This window comes from Diutina rugosa, assembly GCF_008704595.1.
Source record: "Diutina rugosa strain CBS 613 chromosome Unknown scaffold31_size150537, whole genome shotgun sequence".
Taxonomy (NCBI): domain Eukaryota; kingdom Fungi; phylum Ascomycota; class Pichiomycetes; order Serinales; family Debaryomycetaceae; genus Diutina; species Diutina rugosa.
The window spans coordinates 12,130-34,083 of record NW_022995083.1 but is presented as its reverse complement, the minus strand read 5'-3'; the positions used below and the strand labels follow the sequence as shown (position 1 = coordinate 34,083).

Genomic DNA, 21,954 nt, shown 5'->3' with positions numbered 1-21,954 from the left:
CTAATGTCATCTATGCGCGATGTGATTGGCTGGACTTCTCCGCGCGGTTCGCAGTGTTGCCTGAAACAGTATCTCGATCCTCCCCTCCTTCGATATAAGCGGATCAAGATCATCACAACTAAATTAAGCGATGGAATGCTTGAACCAAAGACTTATTGTCAAATTGATCCGCGATCACTTATATTTAGCGGTTTGAGTGTAGCTTACAATTCTGGGATTGAATTTAATTCATTTTCCAATCCGTTGGTACACGGTCGGTTCAATTGACTATGACAGTACTACTATTTAGCAGTGTTCAGTTATAATTCACTATAAACGTTGATGCTTTGAGATAATCGGAGGCTTTCCGGTTTTGGCAGCTGGATCCCCAGATACACGACAGGTGCGCGTATACTCTTGATGATGCAGAAACTCAAGACTTCGCTGGCGGGGCCATTGCTTGGAATATAAATACCTTGCCAACGCTTGCATCAACCATCCTTTCATGAAGAAAGCAATTGTCATTGGCGCTGGTGCCTCAGGACTCAAAGCTGCCTACGACCTTAATCAGAACGGCAACTTCGAGGTTACCGTGCTTGAAGCCGAGTCCCGGGTTGGCGGCCGGATCAAAACCGACCACAAGCTGTCTGCTATTGGCAATCACTATGACTTGGGAGGAGCCTGGTTTCATGATTCTCTTAACAACCCCGTGTTAGACTTGGGGATGGAACTTGGTGTGATTTCTATCGAAAAGGGCACCGCGTACTATGACGACAAAGATCGGCTTTACTTCGGTAGTGAGGGTCACATCGATGTGGTGAACAATCGAGCTAACCGCGTGGTAGAGGAGATGTTCCAATTCATTGGTGGCGTCTTTCAAACTGCCCCCGACACTCCCGATACCTCAGTCAAGCAAATGGTGGATGAGTACTTCAAGCGCTACCCTCATCGTCACACTGAAGAACAGCGTCAACTAGCTCGTCGATTGGCGAGATATTTGGAATTGTGGTCAGGCGTTAGCTGGGATCGAATGCTGGCCAAGTCAGCCCTGCTTGAGCTCGAAGGGCGCAACATATACAACGTCCACGGTTACGACTTTCTCGTCAACCATCTCTCGAAACCTTTAGAAGGTAAAATCCGTACTGGTGAGAAGGTTATCGCCATTGATCGGTCTAAATCTCCCGTTGTTGTGACTACAGAGAAGCTGACTTACGAAGCTGATTACGTGGTGGTGACGTTGCCCTTGGGAGCATTGAGACAATTGCCCGAACAAGGTGGGGTTGAATGGTCTCCAGCTTTGCCAAAAGCGTTGCAAGCTAGCATTGATGGGGTTCATATGGGAGCATTGGGTAAAGTGGTTTTAGAATTCGACCAGGCATTCTGGGATGTCAACCAGGACCAATTTGTCATTCTTCCCGATGAAAACTTAGCTAAGGAGACTGGGAAATTGACGGGATTACCTCCTCCATTTACTTATGGTACCGTCATTGTCAATTACGCAGCCGCCGGGAAAAAGTTGAATAACAACCCCGCCTTAGTCTGTCTTACACAACTGCCGTTCACCGAATGGATTGAAAGTCACCCTGATCAAGCGTGGGACTATTTTGGCCCTGAGGTGGAGAAGCTTGCAGTTGACAAGGTAAAGTTTACCAAACCAACTAATATCATCGTCACGAACTGGACCCAGAACCCTCACTTCAATGGTGCCTATGCTGCCCCTTACGTCGGGGAAGACATGGTCCCCTTAATTGCTCAATTAAGTGGTGAGCACGAAGGTATGGGTCTTGGGCCAGCAATCGAATTTGCCGGCGAACACACCATCTTCCAAGCCACAGGGACAATCCAAGCAGCGTACTTGAGCGGGGAGCGGGCCGCCAAGCATATCATTGATCACAGTGGTCATCTGAACTAATTAGCATCAATTTAGTATATTCATATCCCTAGCTGAGAGATCGGTGCAGTGTATCAAATTCTTTGAGGTTTCCCAAAAAGAACCTGATTTGACATACATCCATCGTCGTTTGGTCTATGAGGACAGCCAGGGTTGTAGTAAACAAAGTTTTGTGGTTTGTACGGCTTTTCTGCTCCACACAACATGGAGCTATTAGCGCTCGGGCAGTATTGTGGGGATAAGCGATAACGCATATATGACGTAATTGGGAATAGCGTCGTGTTTAAACTAAATTTTGAGATTCCGTCACATCAGGAACGAACCTTTCTGGTGCTAATGCCTCATGAATGATACCGGTAACGCTGTGATTCGCTTTGGGACGTGCTCGCCCGATGAATCACTTCACAAGTTTCCTGCCAAGTGATATCTTTAGTATCGATTGAATTTGTAAAAACATGCCCCCCCCTAAGGAGTACAGTGCTTCAACGCCGTGTAGCGCCTTACGCAAATTGCGCCTTCGATTTAAACTTTCACAGCCCCATGCCGTTGGGTTGAGCCACTTAATACGAGCCGACCCACGCTCTTGGTCATCTCAGACATATTCAGTATATCCATATAATGTCCAACTCCGCTCCACCACGTTACGAACTATCTAAGCATCCTCATTAACATGAGATCTTTTCACTTATTGTGGAAGTTGTGGTTGTCTCCGGAAGAGTACAATAGACGTTGGGAAAAGGAGAAAATACGCCGTCAAAAGTATCGAAGATTAAGGCCTAAAGGATCCATCTTTGGTTATGGAGACATGTCGATGGCAAGTTGTGGTTAGAATTCTCTTATATATAGTATAATTCAAATCATATCAAGATTAATGAGAGCAGTAATTCAATGCCAATACCAAGCGAGGTTTCTCTCTTCAAGAATCATATTCTAGATGGCTCGCTATGTCGTGCCGTTAGTGACGCGTCCACCTACGGAACTACGAATACAAGTTTTATAGAGTCCTCCCACGGAGCGACTTCTGGTTTTAATCGAGGGGCAAGGCACGTGCCACAACTCATATGCTTAGCTGGCTAATTATGCCCGCAACAACTACCAGATATCTATTTGCTTACAAGGCTATTGGTGCACCCCAAGACGGACGCTTAAAGAATAACTGTCACCGTAGAATACCGAGATCAGGATGAAGTGGCGAAACCACCGCATTGAGTGGAAGAATATCACTCACTAGTTGACTATAACATCTCGCCCTTGCTCGAATTTAAAGTAGCGAGTAGGATCTTTAGATCTGAGATCATTGCGCCTTGAATTTACGATAGGCGTGAAAGAGATTATGGTCAGGTAGGCGCTACCAAACGACACCAACAACGCAATTGACATTGGTGGTGGAGTGTATCTTTTAAAGCAAATGATGGTATCAATTATCCATGGGAGAGGTCGTTTTGATGACTCTCGCACGCATGACCATATTCGGAGACTTCAACCGCCGCATTTGATTTTAAGGCATGATGGTAACGTCGTCGACTCTGTCGAAGTCTATAGATATCATCCATCGCCTGTAAACCTGGTGTGATCGCTTAGTCAGCCGACTACTGGCATCGAAGGTGGAACCATCGCGAAGGTTCTGGAGGGTTGCGAAAAAAGTATAACTTTGGCCCCGAATCTCCCGACAGCAAACCAATTGACCATGGCGACCAAGTTTGATGCCGAAAACGCTGAAAACCTCGAGGACATCGAGAAGCAATTCGCCGTGAAGGCGGTGAAGCAGATGATGACCTACTGGGGTCTTTTGGAGACGGTGGGGGGCTCCAACTTGAAGCTCACTCCCCATGATGACGACATTTTCAACACCTTGTTGGAGGACTTCCCCGAATTCAAGGACAAGGAGAACGTCAAGGTGATCAAGGAAGAAGAGATGAAGTCGCCCGAGGGCAAGAAGCGCTGGAGAGACTTCTGCGAGAAGTTCAACGAGATGGACGACTACAACTTCGGCACCATGTTGAGAGCGAAGTCGGACGAAGAGTACACCGAAGAGAACACCATTTTCGCCGTGCGGATCCAGTTTTACGCCATCGAAATCGCCCGTAACCGCTACGGGTTGAATGACTGGGTGAAGAAGTAATGACCAAATTTATACACAACTTAATTATGCCCCTACACGTGTAGCCACGAGATGTAGCCGAATGAAATGTCATGTCTTAATTTCGTTACAACCCCAACGCCTCGCGCACTTGGCGGCGGACCCGTTCATCAAAGTCGGCCCGGTCGTCACGCCACAACTTGCAAGCGTCGATGTTGGCCCCCAGCTCGGGGTTGGGCTCGGCAAGCATCAGCATCACCAGCAACAAGATCTTCTCGATGCTCTGCACCGGACTCCACCGCTCCTCGGGCCGCTCGTACTGGTTGGGGTCCTCACCGGGCGGGTGGAGGATCAGAATGCACACGTTGCCGTCGGCGTAGATGTTGGGGTGCAATATCGGTGGTTCGAACTTAAGCTGAGGCGGGCTCAACGGGTAGTCCTTGGGGAAGGTGATCTTGGCGGGGAACACGCCGTGCTCGTAGGGGGTTTCCGTCGGGCCCTCGATAAGACACTCCCACACGAACAAGTCGCTTTCGGAGACCGGGCCCGCGACGATCCCGGGCGGCGGGTCGCGAGAAAGCTGCTGGAACTCCTTGAGGAGACGTTTCTGCGCGGTGGAGCGAGCCATGGGCGGTGGGTGTGGGAGTTGTGGTGGGAAGGTAGGCCGGTGGCGTGCGGGTGTGTGGTTCGGATCAGGTGCGAAAAGGCCGTTACTAATATACTACAGATAGCGGCAGAGAAGTACCTGGAATATTTGAAATTTGTACGTGGCGTGGATTATAACGTGTGATGCCACCCCTAAATGCTAATATTTACACTTCCTACCACCGGAAACCACGGTTTATGGTTGTCATAGTTTGTAGCTAGACGTCTCGTAATGTCGCATGCGGAGATCACTACCACCAACAAATACCACAAATACCACAAATCTCATACAAAATGTAAGTAATGTAACCGTAACTTGAATTTCTTCTAGAAGCAGACCATCACGGTATCCTTCCTCAAATCCCTTAACTCCTACACCTTCTTAAAACCACTTAACGTCACTGTGCCTGCCACTAACGGTCGCGTGCTAGGTGGCCATGAAATTTTCCGCGGCGGCGGTGTTACGTTGTCTTTAACCCCTATGCTCGTGGCTAAAGTGAAAAACGTGTTGTCTGGGGACCAGATTGTGCTTGTGCCGTCCAAGGCCACGGCAATCCCCCCTCCCGAACGGCTTTTGACGCTCCAGGACGTCCGCGCCGACTCCTACGCCGCCAAAAAGTACGTCCACGACACGTTGATCGGTAAGCTGGTCCAGTTTAAGGTATCGTCCAAGGCTGCCACCCGGGAGTTTGGTGACGTGAAAACCCCGTTGTTTGACTCGCTTGTCAAGGACCTCTTAGAAAAGGGCCTTGCTCACGTCAAGGACAATGTGCCTGACTCCGACGAAGTATACGAATTGAAGCAGATCCAGGACCTGGCCAAGCACCAGGGTAAGGGCACGTGGTCTCTGCTGTACCTGGAACCCACCGAAGTTTCGATCACCCCGGAAATTGAGTCGAAGCTGAAGCTGTCGCCCCTCCCATGTGTCGTGGAACGGGTAATCTCCGGTGACAGAGTGATGGCTCGCATCATTGTCTCCGAGACCGAACACATTGTCACTGCCGTTTTATTGGGAGGTATCAAGTGTCCTCGTACCGACGAGCCTGCTCAACAAAAGATTGCCAACTTGGCAAAGGTGTTTGTCGAGGACAAGTTGATGACGACCACCTCGCCCATCACCGTACTGATCATCGGCGAATCTCAGCTGGGCGTTCCCATCGGTAACTTCAACCACCCCCTGGGCAACAACATCGCCAAGGCGTTGTTGGATCAGGGTTACGCCGAAGTGGTCGACTGGCAACTGACGCTCGTGGGGTCTCAGACGATGTCGCAATACCGTAAGGCTGAATTGACCGCCAAGGCGCTTGGCAAGGGGATGTTTGCTCAACAGACGGCTTCTGGTGCCAAAGCTCCCCTGCATACCGGTACCAAGGCTAAAGTAGCCGTAGGGGCCACCATTGACGCCACTGTGGCCAAGGTTGTGTCTGCTGACACCTACGTGCTTAGACTAGCCGACGATCTGGAAATCACCGTGCAATTGGCGTCGGTGCGGGCGCCTCGTCCTAATGATACCACCGCCGGCTCGTCGCAGGCGGCGCTTGTGGCTACGGCTAAGGAATTCGCCCGTGAACGTACTATTGGGAAGCCGGTTCAAGTTTACATTGACGGTAACCATGAGGCTAACCCGGAGCACGGTTTTGATGCTCGATTCATGGTGTCGATTAAGGTCGCTGGCAAGGACTTGCTGGAACGTTTAGTGAGCCAAGGGTTGGCCACCGTGCTCAGACACTCCAAGGCCACTGCTCACGAACGTTCGCTTAACTGGGACCGCTTGGTAGAGATTGAAGAAGAGGCTAAGACGGCGAAGAAGGGTATCCACTCCACAAATATCGAGAAAATCCTCACCGTCGGCACGCGGGTGGTTGATGCTTCGGAAAATGCCACCAAGGCCAAAACCTTCTTCAACGGGTTTAAGCAAAAGGGCCGGATTTCCGGATACTATGTCGACTACGTCCCCCTGACCAACAGAGTGCGGTTACTTAACCCTAAGGAAGGTACCAAGCTTGCCTTGATTTTGGGTGGTTTAACTAACGACAAGCTGGGGCTTTTGAACGACGAAGGGGTGAAGCAATTGAACAAGAAGTTGTTGCAACGTAACGTGGAGTTTGATGTCTACGATGCTGACAAGGTCGGCGGGTTCATTGGTAACTTGTACATCAACCAACAAGCCGCGACTCCGGTGCAAGTGAACTTGGTGGAAGAAGGGTTGGCAAAGCTTCACGACATTGGTGTGGGCGCTAACCCATTCGCTGATAAACTTGAAGCTGCTGAGACTGCTGCCAAAAATGCCAAACGTGGAGTGTGGGCTAACTACGACGCTAATGCCGAGCAGGCCAAGCTTGAGCAAGCGCAAAGATCGCTTGAAGAAATGCTGGTGGCCGCCAAGACGCCCAAGTTCTTTGATATCGAAGTCGTTGACATTGATGGTCAGGGTGTGATTTCGTTCCACATGATTGATGCTGCGACTAGCGCCAAGTTCTCGCAGTTCAAGCTCGACTTCAATCAGTTCCACCAACAACACCCGAGCTCGCTGCAATCGTCAGTAAACCTCCCTTTCCAACTTACTAAGGGCCCGAAGAAGGGTGAGCTTGTCAGTGCTAAGTTCGAAAACGGGAAGTACTACCGGGCTAGAGTGCAGTCGTTTGACCGCACTACTGGTAAATACTTGGTGAAGCACATTGATTTCGGTAACGTCGACGAAGTGCCGCTTTCGCTGTTGCGGGCGTTGCCGCCTCAATTCAACACCGCGGCCTACCCTGCATTTGCCCACTCTGCTGTGCTCAGCAATGTTGACCTTCCTCCTTCTAAGCCGACTGACTACTTGACGGAGTCGATCGAAGCTCTCGAGGACTTGTGCTTTGACAAGAAGTTGGTCCTCGGTGCTCTTCCTTCGACGGTGGCTGAGTACGAAGGTACCCTTTACGATCTGGCCAACATTAGTGATCTCCTGAACACCATCAATAAGCAGTTAGTGGCCGACGGGTACGGGATCGTCAAGAAGAACTGCCAAGACCAGGACCTCATCAAGGCCCAAGCGCAAGCGAAGCGCGATCATGTCGGTTGTTGGGAATTCGGTGATGTTACTGCTGCTGATGATGACTTTGCCTAAGTCCGTTTGGCTTTGCATTTATATACTATTATTTACGATAAAACCATTGCCATCGTTATGAACGCTATATTCCCTATGGTAATTACAACTTAGCCTTCAACACCTCATCGGCGCCCGACACCGACACCCCCATCTTCGTTTCCAACCCCAAGTAGCCCACCTTACGGGTCTTAGCGTTCACCACTAAGGCGTATCTCTCGAGACGACCGTTGTCTTTCTTCATGTTGTGAGCACCAGAGAACTTGCCGTCCATGTCACTGGCAAAGTATATTTTGGGGTAGTCTTTACCCTTCTTCAAGCCAGCGGCCTGCACCAACAACTTACCCCAGGCACTCACCACAAACGGGTCGTTGAAGGTGATGATGATCACGGCACCGATGTTTTTGTCTTGCTTCAACTTCTCGAGATTGCTTAAGAAACCAGGGATGTGGTTTTCAGTACACGCAGGGGTGAACGACCCTGGGGCAGCGACGATAACAAAGTTTTTGTCGCCCAACTCACTAATCAAGTTGTCCATCTTCAACGGGATCGGGCGATCACAGGTCAACGGGTTCATGACGTCGACGTTGTCCAAGTCGAGAGGGACGTGTTGAAACTCAACACCAGCTGGGAATTGGTCACCTCGGTTCAACAGCATGGAATAGTAGTATTGGTAGATGAAGGGATGTATGCAATCGTTATATAGTTCACCTCGGGGTTTTCCGAAGGGAGCTGAAAATAATGCGGGGGGCAGGAAATAACCGAGCTTACATGTCGGAGATAGCCCAGGAAATTGGCTCGAGTAGGAGCCTCTAAAGCATGATTTTGAGGGTCTGGTAGACATATATGTGTACCTTGAACGGCATATATCACTATGAGAGGTAAATACTCTTGATATCTTGCCGACAAAACGACGTGACTACACTATGTTTGTTTGAGTTTATAAAGCTGATCTCACTGATTTCCGTTACGGGCGTGTAGCTCAGTTGGTAGAGCGTTCGCTTAGCATGCGAAAGGTCTTGGGTTCGATTCCCAACTCGTCCAGTTGTTTTTATCTTCTAGAAGTTGACTAGAATTTTTTTTTAGAAAATCTAATAGTTGTCTAGATTAGTATATAGTGATACATCATTAAAAGTCATTCAAAGTCGGCCCAGCTGCCACTCATGTCCAAGGACGCCAATAGTTTCTCCGCTTCGTCTAAATCCTTATCTTCCTCCTTGGCCTTTTTCTTCTCCATCAACTTCTTCCTCATTTGCAATCGCTTCTTCTCGAGATCGCTATTGTTCAGTACCAAGCCCAAGTGTTTCGCGAGAGGGTTATTGTCGAGGGGAGCATTGGTGGGGCCGTCGTTATCTCGGGCATTGTCGCTTGCCCGCGACCCTCGGCGATTGCGCTGGTGTCTTTCAGATTTTGAGCCTTCCGACCGCTTAGGAGCGTCGGCGCGTTTAGGTTTATCGTGTTCCGGCTCGCTGGTGTGGTGATGATGGCGACCCTCAGAACCATGGTGGTCTCCGCGGCCATGACGACGGGGGCCTCGGTCGTGCTGAGGCGCAGGCTTGCGCTTGTTGTCAGGTGTATCTTTAGTTGTAGTATCTGGTAAAGGAGGAGGTTTGCCGATGCGGTCAGCGAGGGAGAGCGGGCTTGACGAAGGCGCCAGAGTCAGGGGGGAGGGGGCGGCAGCAGCAACAGCGGCAGCAGCAGGCCTTCTTTCTGCCAGTTTCCTATTGCCTCGCTTTCTCGGTGCCAGCTTCTTATGAGCAATGCCATCTCGAGCAAACGCCGCCTCGATGAGGGCCCGTTCGTCGTCGTTCATCTATTAGCACACGGGGGGTGAGGGAAGGTGATGAGGGTGGTGCACACATGGCCGTCGGTGGTCAGGGCGTGTAACCAATATGTACCGGAAAAAAGTCGCTGATGAGTGAGGGGGGTTGGGCAATTAAGCCCCGGGTGCGGCTGGGCGGCGAACCCCGCTCACAACCACCGTTGAGGCGGACCCATATCCCGGGCCCCGGACGGAAGGCGCCACCAATTCATATGCTTGCAAAATCAAGGTTTCCTTATTGGTTAACTCCACCAATCACAAAGGGTTGGCCAATTGCGGATCAATTCATCGCTTTGCAAACGATAGTATAGCTAGCTATAGCTAATCGCCGGCACCGGGAGCAAGCGATTGCTGTCCCCATAGATATACTCGGCCACAAGCGTTCCCTTTCGCGTAGAAGTGAGCCAGATATATCTCACCTTTTGGTTAATTGCGCTGGCGGTAATCTCCGCCATCTCCACATTTTTACGGTGGTGGGTGTAATTGTAGTGTAATTATAAAACGTGGTTATTCCACCGCCTCACCCCCTAGCTAACCATACTTTTAGTAATGGCTTGACTTGCCCTCAAACCTTACTGCGACCTTACTAATGTGGGAGGGCCTCGCTAGCAGGGTTGGGTATGTCCCCTGCACACAATGCGTCGCGGTGGGCCGGACGCCTCTCACCCTTTGACATATATTACCTGGTTGATCCCCCATCCATTGAGGCTCCAGTCACCCTTCATTGCCAACCATGAACCCGAACACGTTTACTCTGTTTGACCTCGCCACCAACTTGCCCGCGTGGAAGGCGCTTGAGCAAGAATTCAAGCAAAAGAAGGATTTCTCCGTGCGCCAGGCGTTCAAGGACGACTCTGAACGGTTCGAAAAATTCTCGTTCACCCTCGACAACTACGATGGTTCAAAGATCTTGTTTGACTTCTCCAAGAACTTGATTGACAAGTCGATCTTCGACAACTTGGTGCAATTGGCTCGGGAAGCCGGTGTCGAAAAATTGAGAGACGCCTTGTTCAAGGGTGAACACATCAACACCACCGAAGACCGTGCCGTGTACCACCCGGCGTTGCGGAACCAGGACGACAAGCCCATGTCGGTTGACGGCAAGAACGTCATGCCTCAAGTCGACCTGGTGTTGAACCACATGAAGGAATTCTCCGACTCTGTCCGTAACGGCTCGTGGAAGGGTTACACCGGTAAGCAGATCACCGATGTCGTCAACATCGGTATTGGTGGTTCCGACCTTGGTCCCGTCATGGTCACTGAAGCCCTCGCTCACTACGCTAAGCCTGATCTTAACGCCCACTTTGTCTCCAACATTGATGGTACCCATCTCGCCGAAATCTTGAAGGGCTTGAACCCTGAAACAACTCTCTTCTTGATTGCCCTGAAGACTTTCACCACTGCCGAAACCATCACCAACGCTAACCTGGCGAAGGAATGGTTCTTGAAGAAGGCCAACGACCAATCGGCCATTGCCAAGCACTTCGTCGCTTTGCTGACCAACGAAGCCGAAGTCGTCAAGTTTGGCATTGACCCCAAGAACATGTTTGAATTCGAACTGTGGGTCGGTGGTAGATACTCGGTGTGGTCGGCTATCGGCTTGTCGGTGGCTATCTACGTTGGCTTTGAAAACTTCCAAGCGTTCTTGAAGGGTGCTCAAGCCGTTGACCACCACTTCTTGAACGCCCCTCTTGAAGAGAACATCCCCGCTATTGGTGGTTTGCTCTCGGTGTGGTACAACAACTTTCACGGCGCCCAGACCCACCTTGTTGCCCCCTTCGACCAATACTTGCACCGCTTCCCCGCTTACTTGCAACAATTGCTGATGGAATCCAACGGTAAGCTGGTGACCCGCACCCTGCAATTCACCAACTACCAAACCGGGGTGGTTTTGTTTGGTGAGCCCTGCACTAACGCTCAACACTCGTTCTTCCAATTGTTGCACCAAGGCACCAAGCTCATCCCCGCTGACTTCATCCTTGCTGCTCAATCGCACAACCCCATTGACAACAACAAGCACCAACGTATGCTTGCCCTGAACTTCTTTGCCCAATCGGAAGCGTTGATGACTGGTAAGGATGCTGAACAAGTGAAGGCTGAAGGCGCTGAACCCAAGTTGGTGCCCCACAAGGTGTTCTCTGGTGATCGCCCCACCACCCTGATCTTGGCGCAAAAGATCACCCCGGCGACTTTGGGTGCGTTGATTGCCTACTACGAGCACTTGACCTTCACTGAGGGTGCCATCTGGAACATCAACTCCTTTGACCAATGGGGTGTCGAATTGGGTAAGGTGCTTGCCAAGAAGATCGAACCCCAATTGGCGGATCCGGGCGTTGTTGACAACCACGACGCCCTGACTAACGGTTTGATTAACCAATTCAAGCAATGGGCCTAAATCGCCGCTCTTGTTGCTTGTACGTACGTGAATTAATGATGAATTAGGAATTTCAATGATAGCTAGACAAAGCACGCCATTTTTTAGGTTGAGAGAATGTCTGATTGGTAGTTCGTATCCTGACCATAACACATTGATTCTCCAATGGCTACATTCTCCGAGTTGGTGGTGAGGCATTGGTGAGTAGATTAAGGTTAGAGACGAGATACCGCGGCGAGTTACAATACGACGCTATGGGCATCAGTTGCTAGAAAGTGAAGTAATTAATTGAATTGAATAGCGTGTTAGCATGACATTCATGTTAATGGTATTGCTGTACTTATGACATTAACTTAAAAGACAATTCCCTCCTTTCAATTTGGAGACCCCTACTAAGTGAGATCGACTACGGTACGTCGGCTACGCACGTTAAGAATGCCCAAAGTTTAATTGTTGATTTTGTATCCCAAAAATTTCCCGAAAATAAGTAGGTATATCACGCGTTGAGGCGGCTAGTCGAGGGAGATGGGCTGGTAGTAGGGCTCCAGCCACGCCGCATTGTAGTCAATATCCAACCAGTTGTTGTTAGTGGCACCAATAGGGGCCAATTCCAACACCTGGACGCCGCGGACCCGCCGCAACTTCGTGGTGTAGTGGTTGCCGTTAGCCACGCTGAGTTTGTGGGCGATCTGGAGGTCCTCGAGGCGTTCTTCCTCGAGCTGCTGTCGACTCAGAGCGCCGTTCAACGCTAGCGATTTGGGCGGGGCATTGTCGTAGACCAAGTCGATGAACTCAGTGATGTTACAGTGGTTGGTAGTGCGACGGGAACTGTTGCCGGCAACGGTGTCACGGTGTTTGGGGAGGGAGGCGTCCTTAAAAGTCGGTGTGGGTTTGGCGTCGGTTTCAAAGTCAATGACACCTGAGTCAAATTCAACTGATGGTATCAGCGTCTGGTCCATGATCGAGTCGACCAGCGACACCAGCAGTTCCGGCAGCGGCACCGATGGAAGCGCCTTGAACAGGGCAAGACTGAGTCGTTGACGAAGCATCCGGCTCAGCCGCAGGCGGGGCAAGTGGGGTAGCGATTTGTTGGCACTTTTAAGTGCCAGCTTAGCCAGCAGATCCATCATGGGGTAAGGGGTGGCGGTACTGATGGGCCCGACGGGTATTGCCAACAATATATACCGGCCTCTTAGTACGCGCTTGAAAAAAATATCTGCAGCCACTACGCGCTGCATATTGGGAGGCTTGTGCTCAAAGGCAACATTACGGGGGGCAGGGATGTTTACCCGGGCGGATTGTTGAAAGGGGGAAGGTGAAACGACAGGTTACAAACAATGACCAATGTAAACAACAGGCAACGTATGGGGGTTTCCGATTTGAAAATAGCATTTCTTACCATCGGTCACTATCCTCTCAGCCCTCAGTCGCCGCGCCTGATCCGTGATCGCCTGAGATCATGTCCCAGTTGCAGGCTCAACGACGTGTACTCTGCCCACCGTGTCTTACAAGAGAAGGACCGAAAATTGCGCGATGATTTATCGCCAAGAGCCAGAACCGTTGCCGAACGGTTCTATGCTTACGAGAGTATCGGGATCACTACCACTTTAAACCGACCATACGGCTATGGGGATGATCTGATGAGATGGGAGAATTAGGCGTGCGTGTGAGTGCATTAGTGTTAGGTGCTAAAAAGCTTTGGCAACACCGCGCGTTGTCTGGGAGACGGCGACGATCATAGGGAATGAGGAAAATTTTGCGTGTCAATCAAAACAGACGCTGCCGTTTTGGAAGTGATGAGCCCCTGTGTGTGTGTGTATATTCTAAGCCATAAGCAATGTACGTTTTTATTCGGTCGGCGCCTGACCTGAAATCAAATACGACCACAACAAAGGAAAAGCCCCTTTTTGGCGAAAATTGCCCACCGCTGCAAACAATGACCGAGAGCCGGAGATTTGTTTGGTGATTGCCATTGTGAGAATTTGAAGTGATTATAGTGCGCGGGCTCCCGCTTACCTAAGCCTTATATTGGGGTTGGGTTTACTGACAGAGTGCTTCCTCTACAGCAATTGTTAGGGTCAATTGAAACTCCATTACAAGATTGTAAGTTTCTATTGTGGTTAGTTGTTATACCCGGAATTGAGCTACTCACAATCGCGCACCCATCAGAGTAATCCGGATGCAGCCCAAATGATAACATCCACGGTCACGAAGCGAGCCAATTGGAGGAGATACAACTAACGTCCCAAAAACTTCTCCTATCTGTTTTATCTTGACATCAATTGATCCCAATGCGGACTTGACTGGCCCAAGATTTGGCTATTTGAAAGCTTCCACAATAATATTAATAACTACATCTCTCATGACATGCATTTCTAAGTGCATATCCAATCGGACGCACCGCAGTCCAATTCTGACAATCCAAACTCATAAATCTTGTAGTTTAACTATCTCATTACTCGTGAAGACTTCACTAATTCCATATACAAGTTAATAGTCGTCGACGTTGGCCATGAAGCGGTTGTAGTTTGCTCTCGTTCCCAAAATACTGCGCTTTGAGCCCACGGTATTGTTGCGATGCAAGCCCATGGTGTCGCCGTCGTCGCGATCAAGGTTCCGCACCTCGTTCATCAATGGGACTTCACTAACGTGATGGTGAGGCGGCATCGGCAAATCCTTAGAGATGGTGGGCTTCTTATGAATCAGATTCACCTTGATCACCCGGTTGGCCAAGTCCATGTGGCGCATGTCTTGCTCACGCTCGCGCTCGTGGTCACGCTCAATCTCACGCTGGCGAAGCACCTCTCGTTGGTGGTATGTAGTGTTTTCTGGCAACGGGAGGGCGCCGTCGGCGCGCAGATTGAGCCGTTCTCGAGGATAGTTCCGCTTTGGCGGTACCCTACCTCCAGGGGGGTACACGTGCATGTCGGCCGGAACCAGTTCGGCGCGGACATGGTGGCGGGCTACCGGCAGTTGTCGGGCCATTGGCGGTTGGTGCAGCGCGCGCCGCCGGGTGGGATACCCGTAGGTGTCAACTGACGAGGCAATTGACGGCGTGTCCGGGTCGGGGTACTCGTCGTAATAACCGTCGAGGATGTTACCGTACTCATCAACGAGGTATTCATCGTCACCGTACTCCATGAGCGACTCGGGCCCGTCGTCGTCCATCATCACCGGCGCCGCCGTCCCCTGAGCGGCACGGCGCTGGCGCCAGTAATTGCGCGCATAGGGCACCATGCGGTGTGGAGCTAACACCTGGTTAAGCCCGATCATGATAAAGATCGCCAGAATGAGCACACACGACCGCATGAGCGGCGAGTGGAACACGTAGATGAGCGACGGTAAACAAAAGCCAATGGCAAACAGCGTGAGGTTGAAGCGCGTCATCTGCAGCGCCTGGTCCGGCAGTGGCGGCACCCCTGGGTCCTGAACTTGCGATTGCGATCGCCTAAACATGGCGCCCAACCTCGTCCACCACGGTCCGTCTTGCTGCTGCTGCAATTGCTGTTGTTGTTGCATGTAGGCTTCCTCTTCGAGCATTTCCTGTTCTTCGATGCTATCGACTCCGTCGCCAGTAATTGGCGGCGGCGGGGCGTGACCCATTGGACCCCCAGGGAGCGGCGCTCCAGGCGCCCGCTCCATCATCACCGGCGGCTCGGGGCGACCTCGATAGCCATTGCCCACGGGGATAACCTTGGTGGTGTAGTAGGGCTTGCGCATCATGGGGGCTTTTTTCGTGAGGGTGGGACTGGCTTCAGGCAGAGTAGGGGGTGATTCGACCGCTGGCTGCTGTTGAGGTGGCAGCGCCGGTGCCACTGGGGTATAGGGGCACTCGTGGAGCTCGTTGTCCAGGTCGTCGTCCGGGTCCAGCGGTCTGCGCAGGGTCACGGGGCGGTTGTCGATCTTTTGGAGCCGGAACACGCCGTCGGGATCCTGTTTGTAGACGAGCTTGCGTTTTGTGGCCAGGGGGTTCTTATTGGCGGCAAGCTGGGGGAACACCATAGACTCGCTGAGAGGTGCTGGGACGTCGGCGGTTGACGATACAGACGACAGTTATGACGCCTTGACGAGGGGGCGCTATTGCTTCTATATAGCACCCGCCGCGCCGCGCCTGCAGCCGCCGGGTCGTTAATCGATGATGGCGACGGGGCTGGCTCCGCTGACGTATCCGGGCGTCGAGTGCCCCGAGGGGTGCGTCACATGAAGATGAAAGATTACGAGCGGTTAAGGGCGTTACTGGCCGTGTAGGTGTGGTATTGGGCCTGAGGTATTTATTTAAGTATTCAAGATAACCCCGACAATTGCTTTGGTGCAGGTTTCAAATGGGAGCTCGTTACGGTTGTCAACAGGAAAATTGAGCTGGTTACCGGGTCGCGCCTGTGTGCAGGAGGTAATCATCCACCGGCTGCGAGTATCGGTGTACCCCTCTTCCACCAGCCCACTCTCTACATGAATATATCCCACAGAATAAAAGTTTACGAGTATACACCTGCGCCAATGCCTCACGAGCTGTGTCACTGTCCGAAGTGGTATCTATTTCTTCGCTTGTTGAGCCTTGCGGGCGAGTTTCGCCTCTCGTTCCTGTTGGCGTTCCCGGTTCACTTCCTCCTGAGCCTCTTTAATCGATTTGGCGACCTCGGGAGCAAAGATCTCCAAGAGCTTAGGTGCCAAAAGCATCGAAAGCGAAGCGATAAAGATGCCCAGCAACCATTTGTTCTTGAAAACCGGACCCAACGGACTGTTCATGATGAGGCCCATCAATGACCCCTTAGGAGTCTCGTAGAAGTTCTTCACCGATATCACGGATAACACGACGGGATCCTCAGATGTCCCTGCCACTGCAGCAGTGATGTTTGTGCCCAACACGTAATCATCAGGGTACACCTCCACCGAGTCGTCTTCGTCGACGTCAATCCGCAACCGCGCCTGATTCAAAGCAAAGTCGTAGGAGTTGATGAGCATTGAGTAGTTCCCAGGTTTCAAGTCTTCGATAGTGAACGAATAATCGCCAAACACTGGCACTAGCGACGGCTCGGGCTTGCCGATTTCAAACACCTCGAGCGAGATTCGTGACGGGTAATTGGCATCGTTGGCAACAACAATGTTGCGCTGCTGATGATACTCGACGATATCCTCCGGGACGTTATCCACTCGTCCGTGTACGGTGGCAGCGGAGGCCACCAGGGCCACCATCCATAACTGCCAGAGGTTCATTAGCGTGCGCACCCGCACGAATCGATCTCTTAACGTAGCGCCACGAGGAGAGAGCCACCAGTGTATTAGGCTAATTAAAGCAAATTAATTCGTTGTAGATATTGCATTGAAATACAAATTGAAGACTGTATCAATATCGTCACGCGATTCAAGTGAAGGAGAGTGGCAAAACATTGGTGATACGACCTAAAACTAATGCATCTACTAGTTACGCATAGTGACAAAACGATTCACTCTACAAAGTCTAGATGGGGGTCATGTAATTGGTGTCGTGTATAATAATGTTTAGTTGTTACCGAACAGAGTCGAGGTGATGCGATAGTCAGCAACAACAGGCCGGTGGTCGCTAAAATACTGGCCCTGGTAGTAGTTGGCTAAGACACCAAATCGTTGGAGCTCCACTTCCACCTCATCTCTTGCTGATTGCTCAACTTCACCCTCATCAAGAGAGCTACGATAAAACGCCAGGTGAGGCGCCCAGATGTAGTCAATCAAGGTGTTTTCTTCCTTGGCATGATTGAAGCCGGTGTAGGTATACTTTTCTCCAAAAGCGTACTTACCAGCCAACTTCTTCGAGTCCCTTAATCCTAACAGATGAAGCACTTTATAAGGTTCATCATCAGGCTCAGTATTGAGGTCTCCAAGCAAAAATGCTGGCTCGGTGGAATTGGTCATAATGTCGCCAATAAATGACGCGGCGTGCCGTCTGGCTTCTTCGCCCTTGTGGTCAAAATGAGTCACAAGCACTTTAATGGTCACCATGGGCTGGATTTTCAGTGTCAACGTCACCACGGTCACCACCCGGTTCAATGCCGCATCCCACCCTTTGGAAGGCCGATCGGGTGTCGGCAGAAGCCAGTAAACCTGTTTATCCTTAACCTTCCACTGACGGGGTTGATAGAGCACGGGGGCAAACTCGCCTCCGTGTTCGCCATCATCACGGCCTTTACCAAAATACAGCCACTTACCCAGATCATGACGGTTCAACTCGGCGAGTACATCCTGTAATTGGTTATAGAGTACTTCTTGGAGCCCCACCACTACCGGCTGAGTGGCGGTGCCAGCATTGATTTCGATAGAGCGAATAAGTTGGTGCTTGCGCTCCAGCCACGGTTGCTCACCCTTGTCCAAATTTTGGTTGTCAAATCTGATGTTCTGAGTGTAAAAGCGAACTTCCAATTGTTGTTGTTTGCTTAGAATCGATTGGTAGCGAACAAACAGACCAAGGAACGTGAACACCATGAACGCCATAGCGGCTAGCAACCACCATCTCCGCCGCACCGGTTTGCGCCACACCACTTGATAGATAGGCTGGTTGTCGTCGTCAAGCCCAAGCATTAGAGTGTGTAGTGATCTTGTGGATGGCAAAGCGTGATGCAAAAGGAGGGGCGCTAGGTGGTGGCCAGGGGTCACAACCCAGCAATGCCGAGATCGATATCAGTGAACGAGCTTTAGTAAACGACTGTAGACTCTATGTATTCAGTGGCGCCGCGATTGATAACGTGGGTGCTACAGTTGGTTCAGTAAGTTGGTGCATGGACTCATACAGATGGTGTCATGATTGCGCCAACACTCATTTAACCCTCGAAATGATGATTTATGATTGATAAATCAAGCAATTGTGTTTACTCTGATTCAACTGGACAACTATGACTTATCATATACGTTTTTGAAAGCCATTTAGATTGATCACGTAGTAGTTAGCGAGCGGTATTGAGACAAGGATCGTAAATACTCATTAACGTCTCCCGGATACGTTATTATGATTGTGCTTCGTTCAATTTCATGACCGAATATGACTAAATCAATGTATTTCGTGAGTTGGTACCATCTTAAACACAATTGTAGTAAATTGCAATTTTCTTCCTAGACTTTCATTTGCATTTCAAGAAGATTATCGAATGTGATCTGAAGCGCCGGAATAAAGTCGCCTGTGATAAAAACTCGTTCATATCCATTATATCGTACTATAGAATCCAACCCTTCACCTGGACTTTCACGGGGTTGCCCACACTTGAAGTGTGCATAGTATCATGGCTGCAAAATACACCTGCACCTCCGCGGCAGATATAATTTATTGGGATCATATCCGAAACTAAGTCCTTAAAATCACCTGCGGAGTTTGAGTCTTTGGCGTGCTCCAGCTAACGGCTGGACGAAAGTTTTGACCCGACAAGGGAGTTCAGGGGTTTTAGGAAGTTTTAGCTAATCATGAGATCTATAAATTGAGATACCGCTGCGCTATATAAATTCCATTACCAACATGTACTCTCCTGACAGTGAAGCTGAAGGCGAGCCCTCCCGGAGCTCGACGCCTGAGTCAATTGATTTTGCGGCCCAAGAGGAGATGGACTTCTTCTGCAAAAACTTGTTTGACGTATTCCCGGAAGACCCCGCCGACGAGCAAGAATCGGTCGACGATGCTTCGTTTGAGAGCGTCATCAAGAGCTTAGGGCGCATTCAACTTCGTGGCGAGCAAGGGATAGGCCTCCAGGGTGAGCTCTCCGACTTGCTAGAGATGTGTCAGCAGGTGTACGATGAAACGTTATTGCACTCACCTACGAAAAAGCAACAGCAGGCGATTAAGGAAATCTTTGACGCAATCTCCACGATTTACAACAACACTCAACCCCACGGAATCTACGTGCAATACCACTACCGCAAGCTCAAGAAGGACGTTGAGAAGTTGTTCGAAACTCTGTCATAGTCGAATTTTTTATAAGCTTAATCTCAGTCAAAAAAAACACCAAATTTCAATCAATCTATACAATTGTGTTCACAAGGTCTCGTCAGTGTGACCACGGCGCTTAGTCGCAGTGGTAGTACTGGTTTTAGCCAACGCCTCCGCCTCAGTCTCTTTCACGCCTACGGCGTCTTCATCTTGTTCGATAATCTCCACCACTTGCTTAGTAGTGTCTTCAACCGCCTTAGCATCCGCATCTCGTCTAGCATCAGCATCAACGGCTTGGTTCACCACTTGTTGAGTCAAACTCTCGGGAGGAGGACCATCAGGTACAATGCCCGTCACAACAAAGATCAATGCCATGACCACACCAAACCCAATCGAGAACAACACTACAAACACGCAGAAGTAGATGATGATTTTGACAGGGTCAGCGAAAATGGTGGGGATGGGTTTCAAGAAAAGCCCCTTGGCAATCTCTTCCACCTCCGACAAGTGATGTCTCAAAAACTTCACGACAAAATTGTTTGACTTTGGCCTGTGGTCTTCTTGTTCCATAAGCTCTTCCATCAGAGGGGGAGGAGGCAGGGCTGGTTTCACCTCAGCTTCCTCTTCCGCAACTCGAAGCTTTTTATCAGCTAATTCCTGATGGAATTTAGGGAGGAAGGTCAGGTTACCGATGGCTTCTGCTTCCTCGACAGAGTGGCCAAGATAGATATTGTCAAAGAGGATATCGGGGTTCATACTCCACAAATCAAAGCCAATCCCGCCAATGGGCAGAAGACGCCACGGGTGAGTATCGTTATAGTATTTGGGGTTGGTGATATTGCGGGGTTGCCATTCGCCCTTGTAGTTAGGGTTCTTCACGTCGGGTTGAATCCACTTCGCCTTGTAATCAGGGTTGGGAATCTTCTTGGCCGCCCAGGGGCCACATCCACTGACTTCTCTGCACTTGGGATTGACCACAAGCCGCATCCCTTCCCACTCGCCATCACGGTCGACGTCCCAGTCTTCAGGTTGGTCACGCTCAATTTCAATATAGGGCAGCTCATCGACTAACCAGTCAGCCGGCATCGTTTCATTAGGGTCGGGGATGTATACACGACCATGCTTTTCCTCCCACCAGTCAGGTTTATTCGTTTGGTCAGGATCAGGGATGTATTCGCGATCGTCCCAATCAAGAGGCTTAAAGTCCTTTTCATCAACGATCTCCTCAGGAGGATTAAGCAGCGGCGAGAATGTGCCTTCTTCGGTGAGACGGCCAGCTTTGGCAACGTTACCATTAATTCTGATTTCGTAGTGGTCACCATCAACGATGAGGGTGTACAAGTTGGTAAGCAAGTTATAGCGGGCCATTGGCGGCTCCACAAGGTGCTTTTCACTGCTCACCCCAGTAACGGGTGATTTGCGATTGAGAATAAAGTGGACCTTGTTATTGGAACCACACCGATCAGGACCAAACATCACCTGATACTTGGTGGCGGAACTAAACTGAGGCTGAGCGTCGGTAGCGTTATAGTCAAGCAACTTGAGGTAAGCCCCGCCACAATCAAGCCCGGTTTGAAGCTTAACTTCGTATTGTACCACTAAAGGGTGGTCGTCATCCACAGTGAACGGCTCGTCGAACCAGCGGCTGATACCGTGGTGGGCCGCCTTGGTTTTCAACACTAAACCCTTGGTGGCGTTCTCACTGGGATACTTATAAGGTTCTTCAAGCTTCCACTCGCCATCGTATACCTTTTTGCGCTTATCGTGGGCCTTTTTGATCTTCAGGGGTTTCCATGGCAGGCTGGCAAGCGACGAGTAGTTGAAGGACTCCCACCACAGCGACGGCGCTAGTGTGGGGAAGGACCGCTCTGGGTCGTTGGCAATGGCCGCAATCGCCACTGAAAAAGTGGCTAACACGGCGGTAGCTCTCATGGCTTAGGTCGTTTGAACGTGTACGAGGGGATGTGGCTTCGCTTCCATCGACATTGGAGCCGTGCATCTAACCGGCGTGCACACACGTAAAAGTGGGGACGGCTCGAGAATGTGGAGACAGCACGGCTACAGGATCGCAAGAGTGTAAAAAGTTTGATAGAGAAATTTAATTAATGGTGTTAGTCAAAAGTAATTGAATTTTATGTTATGGTGCTACCAGTGTGAATCGCGTTAAATAAAGTTAGTATTAAGGTTGGA

At 50.4% G+C, this 21,954-nt stretch overlaps 13 protein-coding genes across 13 annotated transcripts; 5 read left to right on the top strand and 8 right to left on the bottom strand. All coding sequences in view use genetic code 12, as the record gives it.

Moving 5' to 3' along the window:
• Positions 1–484: 484 nt before the first annotated feature.
• Positions 485–1,891, top strand: CBP1 (Cbp1p; the record flags this gene model as incomplete). The annotated part of the gene is made up of 1 exon (XM_034159275.1): positions 485–1,891. One exon carries the CDS (start codon positions 485–487, stop codon positions 1,889–1,891), a length of 1,407 nt encoding a protein of 468 aa, XP_034014201.1.
• Positions 1,892–3,557: 1,666 nt separating this feature from the next.
• Positions 3,558–3,992, top strand: DIURU_000968 (uncharacterized protein; the record flags this gene model as incomplete). Its single annotated transcript, XM_034159274.1, has 1 exon — positions 3,558–3,992. The coding sequence occupies one exon, from the start codon at positions 3,558–3,560 to the stop codon at positions 3,990–3,992; it is 435 nt and encodes a 144-aa protein (XP_034014200.1).
• An 85-nt stretch (positions 3,993–4,077) lies between these two features.
• DIURU_000967 (E2 ubiquitin-conjugating protein) lies at positions 4,078–4,578 on the bottom strand (the record flags this gene model as incomplete). The annotated part of the gene is made up of 1 exon (XM_034159273.1): positions 4,078–4,578. The coding sequence occupies one exon, from the start codon at positions 4,576–4,578 to the stop codon at positions 4,078–4,080; it is 501 nt and encodes a 166-aa protein (XP_034014199.1).
• A 498-nt stretch (positions 4,579–5,076) lies between these two features.
• On the top strand, positions 5,077–7,704 carry DIURU_000966 (uncharacterized protein; the record flags this gene model as incomplete). The annotated part of the gene is made up of 1 exon (XM_034159272.1): positions 5,077–7,704. The coding sequence occupies one exon, from the start codon at positions 5,077–5,079 to the stop codon at positions 7,702–7,704; it is 2,628 nt and encodes an 875-aa protein (XP_034014198.1).
• An 82-nt stretch (positions 7,705–7,786) lies between these two features.
• Positions 7,787–8,341, bottom strand: DIURU_000965 (uncharacterized protein; the record flags this gene model as incomplete). The annotated part of the gene is made up of 1 exon (XM_034159271.1): positions 7,787–8,341. The coding sequence occupies one exon, from the start codon at positions 8,339–8,341 to the stop codon at positions 7,787–7,789; it is 555 nt and encodes a 184-aa protein (XP_034014197.1).
• Positions 8,342–8,818: 477 nt separating this feature from the next.
• DIURU_000964 (uncharacterized protein) lies at positions 8,819–9,496 on the bottom strand (the record flags this gene model as incomplete). The annotated part of the gene is made up of 1 exon (XM_034159270.1): positions 8,819–9,496. The coding sequence occupies one exon, from the start codon at positions 9,494–9,496 to the stop codon at positions 8,819–8,821; it is 678 nt and encodes a 225-aa protein (XP_034014196.1).
• A 742-nt stretch (positions 9,497–10,238) lies between these two features.
• PGI1 (glucose-6-phosphate isomerase) lies at positions 10,239–11,900 on the top strand (the record flags this gene model as incomplete). The annotated part of the gene is made up of 1 exon (XM_034159269.1): positions 10,239–11,900. One exon carries the CDS (start codon positions 10,239–10,241, stop codon positions 11,898–11,900), a length of 1,662 nt encoding a protein of 553 aa, XP_034014195.1.
• Positions 11,901–12,391: 491 nt separating this feature from the next.
• On the bottom strand, positions 12,392–13,009 carry DIURU_000962 (uncharacterized protein; the record flags this gene model as incomplete). The annotated part of the gene is made up of 1 exon (XM_034159268.1): positions 12,392–13,009. The coding sequence occupies one exon, from the start codon at positions 13,007–13,009 to the stop codon at positions 12,392–12,394; it is 618 nt and encodes a 205-aa protein (XP_034014194.1).
• Positions 13,010–14,369: 1,360 nt separating this feature from the next.
• DIURU_000961 (uncharacterized protein) lies at positions 14,370–15,881 on the bottom strand (the record flags this gene model as incomplete). The annotated part of the gene is made up of 1 exon (XM_034159267.1): positions 14,370–15,881. The coding sequence occupies one exon, from the start codon at positions 15,879–15,881 to the stop codon at positions 14,370–14,372; it is 1,512 nt and encodes a 503-aa protein (XP_034014193.1).
• A 531-nt stretch (positions 15,882–16,412) lies between these two features.
• Positions 16,413–17,072, bottom strand: DIURU_000960 (uncharacterized protein; the record flags this gene model as incomplete). The annotated part of the gene is made up of 1 exon (XM_034159266.1): positions 16,413–17,072. One exon carries the CDS (start codon positions 17,070–17,072, stop codon positions 16,413–16,415), a length of 660 nt encoding a protein of 219 aa, XP_034014192.1.
• A 306-nt stretch (positions 17,073–17,378) lies between these two features.
• On the bottom strand, positions 17,379–18,431 carry DIURU_000959 (uncharacterized protein; the record flags this gene model as incomplete). Its single annotated transcript, XM_034159264.1, has 1 exon — positions 17,379–18,431. The coding sequence occupies one exon, from the start codon at positions 18,429–18,431 to the stop codon at positions 17,379–17,381; it is 1,053 nt and encodes a 350-aa protein (XP_034014191.1).
• Positions 18,432–19,356: 925 nt separating this feature from the next.
• DIURU_000958 (uncharacterized protein) lies at positions 19,357–19,800 on the top strand (the record flags this gene model as incomplete). The annotated part of the gene is made up of 1 exon (XM_034159263.1): positions 19,357–19,800. One exon carries the CDS (start codon positions 19,357–19,359, stop codon positions 19,798–19,800), a length of 444 nt encoding a protein of 147 aa, XP_034014190.1.
• Positions 19,801–19,869: 69 nt separating this feature from the next.
• Positions 19,870–21,696, bottom strand: DIURU_000957 (calnexin; the record flags this gene model as incomplete). The annotated part of the gene is made up of 1 exon (XM_034159262.1): positions 19,870–21,696. The coding sequence occupies one exon, from the start codon at positions 21,694–21,696 to the stop codon at positions 19,870–19,872; it is 1,827 nt and encodes a 608-aa protein (XP_034014189.1).
• Between the last annotated feature and the right edge of the window lie 258 nt (positions 21,697–21,954).